The 11152-nt window shown below is 36.4% G+C and overlaps 1 protein-coding gene across 6 annotated transcripts; it reads left to right on the forward strand.

Moving 5' to 3' along the window:
- The first annotated feature begins 897 nt into the window (after window positions 1-897).
- LOC111453378 (casein kinase 1-like protein HD16) lies at window positions 898-10674 on the forward strand. 6 transcript variants are annotated; one of them, XM_023094454.1, is made up of 18 exons: window positions 898-1159; window positions 1441-1530; window positions 1843-2279; window positions 2532-2657; window positions 2745-2818; window positions 2923-2992; window positions 3073-3128; window positions 3218-3289; window positions 3533-3627; window positions 3760-3826; window positions 3908-4037; window positions 4286-4504; window positions 4641-4771; window positions 7116-7290; window positions 7403-7493; window positions 9319-9476; window positions 9590-9778; window positions 10118-10674. In XM_023094454.1, the coding sequence occupies exons 3-18, from the start codon at window positions 1869-1871 to the stop codon at window positions 10175-10177; spliced, it is 2124 nt and encodes a 707-aa protein (XP_022950222.1). In that variant the 5' UTR covers window positions 898-1159; window positions 1441-1530; window positions 1843-1868; the 3' UTR covers window positions 10178-10674. The 6 variants fall into 6 exon arrangements, with proteins under 6 accessions (XP_022950222.1, XP_022950221.1, XP_022950225.1 ...); XM_023094453.1 differs by having other exon boundaries at window positions 1846-2279; XM_023094457.1 differs by having other exon boundaries at window positions 1463-1530.
- Window positions 10675-11152: the final 478 nt, after the last annotated feature.

An 11152-nucleotide genomic window follows, 5' to 3' on the forward strand; every position in this document is an offset into this window, starting at 1 on the left:
AACGCTTTGAGACCAAAGTGAAAATAGATAAGAGTTCAAGGACCAAAGTTAAATTTCAAAAAGTATAGGGATCAACGTGAAAATAGATAAAAGTTCAAAGACCAAATCTAAATCCCAAAAACCACCGAAGTGAAAGTATATAAGAGTTTAAGGATCAAATACAAATTTCAAAAAACTTAAGGACCAAAATGAAAATAGACAAGAGTTCAAGGACCAATTACAAATTTCAAAAAAAGATCAGAGACCAAAATAAAAATAGATAATAATTCATCTAAGGACCAAATCTAAACCCCAAGACGCTTTTGGACCAAAGTGAAAATAGATAATCGTTCGAGGACCAAATCCAAAGTTAAAAAACTACAAGAACCAAAATGAAAATAGACCAAAGTTCAAGGACTAAATCCAAATTCTAAAAAAACATTAAGGACCAAAGTGAAAATAGATAATAGTTCAACGACCAAATCCAAAGTTAAAAAACTACCGGGACCAAAGTGAGAATAGACCAAAGTTCAAGGACTAAATCCAAATTCTAAAAAAACATTAGGGACCAAAGTGAAAATAAATAAATGTTCAACGACCAAATCCAAATTCTAAAAAAACGTTAGGGACCAAAGTGAAAATAGATAAAAGTTAAAGGACCAAACCGTAATTTAGATTTAAAAAATGAAAAAAAAAAAGAAGTTACAATTTTAGAGAGAGAAAGGATAGAAAGGGAAAACATATTAGAAGTGGAAAACATGAATGTAGCATCATCATCATCATCACCATCATCATCACATTTTTTCATTTCTACAATTTCTTATTTTTCTCCTTAAATTTTACCTTTTCGACAAATTAAAAAAAAAAAAAAAAATCTTGAAAATCTCAATCTCCACCTGATAATAATATTAAAAAGAAAAAAAAAAAATACCAATGTTTAGGGCAAGCAGGATAAATTTCTTACCAGCGTTTTCCATGTCCGGAGCTTATCTTTGATTCCAACCCCATAACTCTAAAATACACACAAACGATCAAAAAGCAAGTTTTGTGTTTCTCCTTTCACTCACCAACATCAAAGACTCCATCATCCCCTTTTTTTCCTTTTTTTGTTGGTAAATCTTCGATCAGATCCGATTTTCTTCATCGCCGATCATCAGTTTCTCTGTTTCCGGATCCATCTGTAAGTTTTTTCTCTGATTTTCTCGCTTTTTTGAGACCCATTTGTCCGTTTTCGTTACTTCCATCGTAATCGGATCATTACTGATTTTGGCTTTTTTTGTGTTTTTGTGTTTTTCTTGTGATGATCGGTTTTCATTTGTTTGGTTTGTTATTTTTATGATTTCTTTTTTCCTTTTTGTGTTGGGTTTTTTTTCATGTATGATCGCTCGATGAAACCTTTTTCGTTGTAATTTTCGCTTTTCCTCCGACGTTTTGCCTGATTTGTGTTCTTTTTCTTATCAGACTTTGTTTATGATTTATCAAGTTATGAAGGGTCAAGAAAGCGTAGGGACCTGTGTTAATTTTGCAACGGGATCAAGCAATCTTTTTTAGGTACATTTTGTTCATACTTCTTGGTATTTTGATGAACAAAACTTTTCAACTCTATTTACTCTTGAATGTATATTTCCCCAATTTTCTGGTATTTTATTTTTACTATGTTGTTTTTTTTTTCTCTGATTGATATCAACGTACGTGTAATCGTCAAAGAAGAAAGTCTGTTTTGTCAGAGATTCCTTTTCTAGAATTGATGTTATTGGTTTCAATATCTAAGGTTATGTTTATGCAACATGTTTATCATTTTTCCTCCAATATTATTGGATTTGTAATGTTTTTGGATGACTTCTATATATCGGGTAAATAAAGCAGGATGTGATGTGTATGGGGTGACAATGCCTGAACTGCGAAGTGGAGCCAGGAGATCGAGACGGCTTGATGATCTTCAGCCTTGTACACAACCACTTGATCAAGGAGAGAATTTGGCAGTGCCGGCCCCTAATAGAACCAGAAGGAGGGTTGGTGGTGGAAGAGGAAGAGGTGGTAATGCAGCCGTAGCGAAAGGTCCCTCGGTGGCAATTCCTGCAAGGCCAACGGCTGCCCGGAGAGGACGCGGAATCAGATTGATAGATTTAGATCCTGAACCTTGTGAGGTTCTTCCTGAAGCTGGTGCCCTTGGGGCAGCAGAGCCTGTTTTCAATCGTGTTGAGGCTGTTGCAAATAAAGATATGGCCATAGAGGGTGGAAGTCCGGATAAAGTAATAGGAGTTGAAGAGGAAGCAGGCACAGCTCCTATTCCTGACAGGGTATCCCCTTGTCTTCTTGACCTCGTGCATTCATTGTTGTATGTCATTTTAGAATATTCGGTTACAACGATGTGGAGGCTTCACTATCAGTTACATTAACGAAAAACCCAAGTCTATAGTTTCCATCACTGTGATTCTCATCTGTTCTGGACGTATAATGCATTTATTTTGTCTTTCTTCAATTAAAACCACATTACAATGTGGTTGGGATGTTCGAGTATTTGACTGATGTGTTTCGTTTGATCTCCGCAGGTACAAGTGGGCAATTCTCCTGTATATAAGGTTGAAAAGAAACTTGGCAAGGGAGGTTTTGGCCAAGTCTTTGTTGGTAGAAGAGTCAGTGGTGGAACTGATCAGACAGGTCCGGATGCAATTGAGGTATCGATCACTACATGAATCCTTATTGCAATGATTTGATGAATTAATCGTGTCAAAGCATGTTTCCTGATTAAAATGAACTTACAGGTTGCTCTGAAGCTTGAGCACCACAATAGTAAAGGTTGCAGTTATGGTCCTCCTTATGAATGGCAAGTGTATAGGTAAGAGTTATTCGGTAACCTTTTTCTAAGTTTTAGTATTAAGCTAACAATATTGTTTTACGTTACTGAACTGCTATGGCTTTCTCGTCTTTTGTCTTATTAAGTGCTCTAAATGGATGCTATGGAATTCCTTGGGTTCATTACAAGGGTCGTCAAGGCGATTTCTACATTCTGGTGAGGCTTGAACTAGACCGCTCCTTAGCAGCTAAGTTTTCAAATGTATTTATGTCTGACATTTTGTAACTGGATACCAGGTCATGGACATGCTCGGGCCGAGCCTGTGGGATGTCTGGAACACTCTTGGTCAATCGTAAGATAAATGACATTTCTGTCTCGAACGGTATTATTCATGCAGATTTGGCCTATTGTTCAACCTTCTTAATTTTGCATCTTCAACAGGATGTCTCCAAGTATGGTTGCTTGCATTGCAGTGGAGGCAATATCAATTCTTGAGAAGCTTCACATGAAGGGGTGAGTTCCCTTAACTCCATATAATTACCAAAACTTTTTCTTCAAAACATAAATTATTTTTGATAAAAGAACAAAATATTCAATTAATAAACAAATGGATGGAAAAAAGAAAAAAAAAAAAAAACTTCCAAAGGATTACAGATTTGTTTTATAATTTAATCCATGACTACATAGCCCCGAACGTTCATTCTCATTTAAGCTCCTAATTATCTCTTACAATCGTTTATCGTCTTGTAAATAAAGGTTTGTGCATGGAGATGTGAAGCCCGAGAACTTCTTACTTGGTCAAGCGGGGACAGCAGATGAGAAAAAACTGTATCTTATTGATCTTGGTTTAGGTATGCTCTCATCAATACCATAGCATCAACCTATTTTTCCAGTATGAATCTCTTGTACTTGACCAAAAGTTCACTACTTGATAGCTGACTTTCTCTATTTCATTGCTCGTTCTACGATCATGTTTGGTTCAGCTTCTAAATGGAAAGATGTAGCTAGTGGTCAACATGTCGAATATGATCAAAGGCCTGACATATTCAGGTTTGTGGGACTTTTCACTTTCATGTATATTTTTTTTGAAGTATTTATATGTTTCAATGTAAATATATTTTTTTCTACCAGGGGGACGATAAGGTATGCAAGTGTACATGCACATTTAGGTAGAACTGGAAGTCGGAGAGATGATCTTGAGTCATTGGCTTACACGTTAATATTCCTTATAAAAGGAAGATTACCTTGGCAAGGATATCAGGTCGATCAGCTTTCTTAATGCTCTAGTTTAATCTTCTTTAAGTTTAATGATTAAAACCATTTGTTTAACAGAATTTTGAACAATGAGTTATTTTATTTTGTTTTGTTTTATTTATTGTTTATGCATACAATTTAGAAGGACATGCAATTTAATCTGGGGAAGAAAACCGACATTTAATAGACCAATGACATTTTCGAAATTTCCAAATTAAAGAACTAACCCTTCTATCCATGGACAAATAAATGCAGGGTGATAACAAGAGTTTTCTTGTATGTAAGAAAAAGATGGTCACTTCTCCAGAGTTAATGTGCTGCTTTTGCCCAGCACCATTCAAGCAATTTCTTGAAGCTGTAATAAATATGAAGTTCGACGAGGAGCCAAATTATTCAAAACTAATATCCTTTTTTGAAGGCCTGATTGATCCATGTATACCACTCAGGCCAATTCGAATTGATGGAGCATTAAAGGTGGCCTATCGTTTTCTAATTCCTTCCCACCTTACCTCTCTTTTACAATTTCCTTTCCACCAATGTGTGCACAAGTTGGAATTTAATTTGTAGGGAACTGACTTCCTCATTTTATACGGTTTCCTTGCTGCACTAGGTTGGGCAAAAGCGTGGTAGGCTGCTTATAAATCTGGAAGAAGATGAGCAACCAAAGAAGAGAGTGAGGTTAGGTAGTCCTGCCACGCAATGGATTTCGGTTTATAATGCACGTAGGCCCATGAAGCAAAGGTGCGTTTGATGTTCTTATTCGCTGATTACTTTTAATGTTCCATGGTCTTGCATTGCTTTTGTTTTATTGCTTAATAATCACTCTCTTTCATGTCTACCCCATTTTTAATGAATTTATCTCAGTGGTATTGTGGTTTGACTTTTGAACTACCAAGCTGTGCGTTGTATCAAGTAGCTCGTACTAATTTGCATTAAAAATATTCTTTTGTTCGGCCCCGTTTGATAATTATTTGATCTTTCGTTTTTAGTTTTTAAAATGTGGGCTGGTTTTCTTACCGTCTTTTCACTATGATTTCCATCTTTCCTAAGGAAACATTTGCATTCATAGTCAAATTTGAAAGACAAACATGTTTTTTTCTTTTTTTTTTTTGGTTTCAAACTTAGTGATGCATTATCCAAGGTACTTACAAAAGACCTTCCTAAACAAGGAGAGAAGTATGACTATAGGAAGCAAATGTATTAGACAATTTAAACCAAGATAGTGTGTGATAAACAACATTTTCGAAGAGCTTAGTATAAGTTTGTGTCTTTTCCGTGAATACTCTTTGATTTCTTTCTTTCCATAGATTCCAAAAAAAAGCCATAATGAAGTATTTCCATTCTAGAGCTTTTGCATTCTTGAAGGGGTGGTACGTTAAGGCCATGTCCAGTAACTCGTTTACCTCCCTAGGAAAAGTGAGATGCTATCCAAAGATATTGAGAATCTTTGTCCACAACTTATGAGCATATCAGTATGTGCACTGCATATATAAGTGGTTTTGTGATACGTTGTCTTCCTTGCACAATGAGCATCAACTTGGAAAGTGGAGTTATGAAATGGCTTTATCGCTATTTTACGCAAGAAAATTTTCACTTTTTTAGGATTTCCTTTCCATATATTGTCTTTGCTTGTGAGCTTTACTGTTTCTACCTTCCTTTATGTCCATCATCAAATATTTAGTAGAGAAAACTCCGTTAGCATTAGGAAGCCATTTCAATGTGTCTCTTCGGCTCATTCCGTAGCTTTATTATCCTTTAAGTTCCTTTCCTACCAAGCTTCAGATCCCAAATTTTTTATTTTTATTTTATTTTATTATATTTATTTTAACGTGGCCGTTTTGCCATGAGAGAGTCTATACAAAAGTAGATACCGTAAGGCTAGTGTGGTATTGTCAATTCAAGGGTAGTCCAAAAAGGTGTGCTTCCTCCATCACCCACCCTAGGGTAAATGTGATTGGTGACGAGGTGTTGGGGCTTTTTTATATATTTCCATGATCTCTTTGCAGAACGTCTGGGGTCTATTTGCAGGAGTATATTTAGCTTTTATAAGTTTTTTCACAAGGCTTTGCTTTTTTGATAATATCTCAATATCCATTTACTGAGAGTTTTGTTCTTCTTCTTTATCAAATATAGACCAAGTCCTTGTCTTTCGGTAGGATTATGGTATTCAATCGAACAAGATGTGTGATTTCCACATATAGTTTCTGAATAATCTTTCTATTTCCATAGTCACTTTTTGTGGCATTTCGAATAAAGACATGCATTAAGTGGGTAGGTTGAACAATTTGGCTTGTGTTAAGGTGTGTCTTTCGCTTTTGGAAATATAATATGATGACCATGCTGATAACCGTCTTTCTATTTTTCAATAATGGTCTCTCAGACGGAGAAGGATCTGTGGCTCCCATTTAAGGACAATCCTAGTTACATATTCGACCATTCAACCTTAATTTTCAAAAACAAAAAAACCTAAAACCAAATAGTTATTATACGGGCGGTCCATTTTCTTTGGTTCATACCTTGGAATGATGTTACATTAGAAAGAACGAAGTCGATGAAACTTCCGTAGGAAAAATCGTGAAGCACAATTCATGAGCTACAAAGGAAAGTACATAATTGGGTTAATTTGACACCGACCAAAGGAGAATAAAGATATTATTGTGATGAAGAAAAAGTTATATTTTTTGTTTCTAAAACATTTCGTAGCAAGCGAAGACAATTTTGTTGGAGCTGATGCCTCAAGCTTTGCTTCTGAATGTAAGGAAAATGATATAACACCGTATATTAGCAATGGGAAGAAGAAGAATGCGTTGGCTCAACAATGCTTGAATATAAATGAACCACTCTTAGACGCTATATGTTTCACGGTCCAAATCATGTTTTATGGATTAGTTTGACGCTACTAGGGGACTTTCATAATCTTGCATAATGTCTTTGAACAGAAATGATTTTTTTACCATATTAGTTTGAATGTTCCAAATAATACTGAAACTTCAGAGTGTGTGTTTTTGTTCTACAAGAAAACAATAGAGAAAGGATACAATGTGTTTTTTTATTATATTTACATGGTAAGTTGCTGGACTTGTAGGTACCACTACAATGTTGCAGACTCGAGATTGCGCCAACATATAGAAAAGGGCAACGAAGACGGATTGCTTATAAGTTGTGTGGCCTCTGCAGCGAATCTCTGGGCCCTAATCATGGATGCTGGAACAGGTTTCTCTTCCCAGGTTTACGAGTTGTCGTCGGTTTTCCTTCACAAGGTTACATAACATCACAGCGCTTTGTTTTCTGATAACTTTTCGTCGTATCTTACAGTGTTTCCATGTAATTTTACTGTGTTCAATCATCTTGATGAAGTTGGATTCTTGTCAGGATTGGATTATGGAACAATGGGAAAAGAATTTCTACATTAGTTCAATTGCTGGAGCAGCTAATGGTAGTTCCCTGGTTGTTATGTCAAAAGGTCAGTGGCTTGGCACTTAAATTTTTGCATTTTAATTCAGATATTAGTGAACCTGTGGTTCTTCTATTTCTTCTCTTTGTGCCAACTGTTTTGCACGTAGTTTTTTTTTTTCCAAGTTTATTTATATGGGACTCCAGCAACAAACGTACTCCCCTTGTCTACACCCGCCAAGGCTAAAATGCCCCAAAATATACTATAGGGGGATATGATTAGTTGTCACTTCTTCCTATCCTGAGTTATATGCTATTTAAGCTGTGATATTTCTTAATTTGCTTATAGTCATATAATGTTGTTTTCTTCCATTCTTCAAACCGTTTTCAAACGTACTCCCCTTGTCTACACCCGCCAAGGCTAAAATGCCCCAAAATATACTATAGGGGGATATGATTAGTTGTCACTTCTTCCTATCCTGAGTTATATGCTATTTAAGCTGTGATATTTCTTAATTTGCTTATAGTCATATAATGTTGTTTTCTTCCATTCTTCAAACCGTTTTCAAACGTACTCCCCTTGTCTACACCCGCCAAGGCTAAAATGCCCCAAAATATACTATAGGGGGATATGATTAGTTGTCACTTCTTCCTATCCTGAGTTATATGCTATTTAAGCTGTGATATTTCTTAATTTGCTTATAGTCATATAATGTTGTTTTCTTCCATTCTTCAAACCGTTTTCAAACGTACTCCCCTTGTCTACACCCGCCAAGGCTAAAATGCCCCAAAATATACTATAGGGGGATATGATTAGTTGTCACTTCTTCCTATCCTGAGTTATATGCTATTTAAGCTGTGATATTTCTTAATTTGCTTATAGTCATATAATGTTGTTTTCTTCCATTCTTCAAACCGTTTTCAAACGTACTCCCCTTGTCTACACCCGCCAAGGCTAAAATGCCCCAAAATATACTATAGGGGGATATGATTAGTTGTCACTTCTTCCTATCCTGAGTTATATGCTATTTAAGCTGTGATATTTCTTAATTTGCTTATAGTCATATAATGTTGTTTTCTTCCATTCTTCAAACCGTTTTCAAACGTACTCCCCTTGTCTACACCCGCCAAGGCTAAAATGCCCCAAAATATACTATAGGGGGATATGATTAGTTGTCACTTCTTCCTATCCTGAGTTATATGCTATTTAAGCTGTGATATTTCTTAATTTGCTTATAGTCATATAATGTTGTTTTCTTCCATTCTTCAAACCGTTTTCAAACGTACTCCCCTTGTCTACACCCGCCAAGGCTAAAATGCCCCAAAATATACTATAGGGGGATATGATTAGTTGTCACTTCTTCCTATCCTGAGTTATATGCTATTTAAGCTGTGATATTTCTTAATTTGCTTATAGTCATATAATGTTGTTTTCTTCCATTCTTCAAACCGTTTTCAAATGTATTTCCTCGTGCACGTTTTCTAAACCTTTTCTTGCAAAGTGCTCGAGGCCCAAACATACGCCGACGTTCGTATTTCTCACAGCTGACTTGTTCGCTTGATTAGAACAAGTGCCGCACAATCGCTATCCCGCTATTGCAAGAGTGCGATTGCGATACTGGGCATGCTAGGAGTTACCAATTATAGAGAGAATACTTGAGCACTCCTTGCTTTTTCTTCCATCGAGCCCGGTTCTAAAAAATATTTTCTAGTTCCTCATTCCAGAGATTTCTCTGGGTTTGACTTCAAGTGGTGCTAATCTTCTTTTTCAATAAAAGATATTATAGCTCTCAGGAGAATTTATTTCATTCCTTGGTTCTTGATCGTCTATTCACGATCCAATAATAGGCGCTTATGATCTTGTGTTCTTATTGAGCTTCGGCGTAATCTTGCAGGAACACCTTATACTCAGCAATCCTATAAAGTTAGTGAATCTTTTCCTTTCAAGTGGATAAATAAGAAATGGAAGGAAGGATTCCACGTTACGTCCATGACCACTGCTGGAAGTCGCTGGGGCGTGGTTATGTCTAGGAATGCTGGCTTTTCTGATCAGGTACGATTTCGTATTAATTTATGAATTGTTTTTACTTTTGCATACAATTTTCTGTTATTGTCTTCTGAAAATTCTTTCTTGGTTCTTGTCCTGTATGAACTCAATCACTCAAGGTTGTGGAGCTTGATTTTTTATACCCAAGCGAAGGTATTCACCGCAGATGGGAAAGTGGCTACAGAATAACATGCATGGCAGCAACTGCAGATCAGGCTGCCTTCATTTTAAGCATACCCAAACGCAAATTGATGGACGAAACTCAGGAGACTCTGCGAACGTCTGCATTTCCCAGCACACATGTGAAGGTACGAACGCATCTTCATAACAAAATTTATCATACACCTACACGTTTTATAGCACGAGTAGAAAATTCACCAGGCCTTTTCCTAATGGTTCAAATCTTGAGTTTCTTTCATCAAACTTTTTTCGATCGTATGAAAATAGAAAATGCTTTCTGAAAACAAAGTACTCAACCATAACATCGATAAAAAAACCAGAACACGAAACGATTACCTCATTCAAACGTGATTCATTCGTAGCAATCTTGTGGTAACTGCTGAACCCAATGTGTTTCTGTTTTAGCAAAACTTCGAACTAGTATTGATGGCTGGTTTTCTGCAATATATGTTGTATCATCATCGCAGGAGAAGTGGTCGAAGAATCTCTATATTGCATCGATATGTTACGGGCGAACAGTCTGCTAATTATGATTGATGGACAGTGTAATTTGATTGTATATTTTGGTATGATGTGCCCCAGCAGAAGGGGATGCAAAAAGTGAAAAACAGAACAAACCTTTTTTTTTTTAGAAATGTGGAAGCTGAGAGAGTTGAGAGTTGTTGATGATGATGATGATGATGATATGATGATCCAAGAAGGGATTTGTTGGGAGAGAGGGAGATAAGCAATGCAATGCCCCATTCCATTGGTTTAACTTGTTATGGTGTGGTGCGCAATGCAAGAACAGAGGATGATTGTTGGAATGGCATGAAAAACAGAGAGCTATTCTTGTGCTCATAATGGGGCACCTTCCATAATGGCTTCTTAGTGAAACAAACAACAAAAAAAAGAGACAAGTTTTGTACAACTTGATTGCAACCTCTCTAATCTTTTACTTACCATGTAAAGTCCTCCTCTAAACTTACATTAAAAATGGGCTTCTTTTCATTCTTTTCATTATTTCATTACCCATTTTCACTTCTTTCTTTCTTTGTTTCATAAACATGGTAGCATTTGTGTTCGTTTTTGTATAGATGAGAGGCTGGAGCCTTTCATGGATGATTATCGTTCACTTGCGTTTTGCTTGGAGCGTTTCAACTTATTGCGTTCGTGCTAAATTGCCCGATTACGCTTCCATTCATACCTTCTTTGATAACGTTGTTGGAGATCAAAAGTATCAACAATAACTCTAGAAACTTCGAACGTTCAAAATTTGTGATTAAGTGAGTTGAGTTAGACGTGGTTAAATTACAAGTTAGTCCTTAAAATTTGAAACTTTCTTCTTGAACTAAGGTTAGGGGCTCTAGTATACGTTGCTTGGTCGTAGGCAGAACTAATAGGCTTAACTTACTTGTTGAGGCATGGTAGTTGTTCTTGGCGGTTGAGTTTGGGCAACTAGTGCTATGGAACTCATTTGTAGTTGGAGGTTCCCTGGGGTTGTTTTGTTCCTGCTTTTAGTT

The sequence above is a fragment of the Cucurbita moschata genome, unplaced genomic scaffold (assembly GCF_002738365.1).
Source record: "Cucurbita moschata cultivar Rifu unplaced genomic scaffold, Cmos_1.0 Cmo_Scf00015, whole genome shotgun sequence".
Taxonomy (NCBI): domain Eukaryota; kingdom Viridiplantae; phylum Streptophyta; class Magnoliopsida; order Cucurbitales; family Cucurbitaceae; genus Cucurbita; species Cucurbita moschata.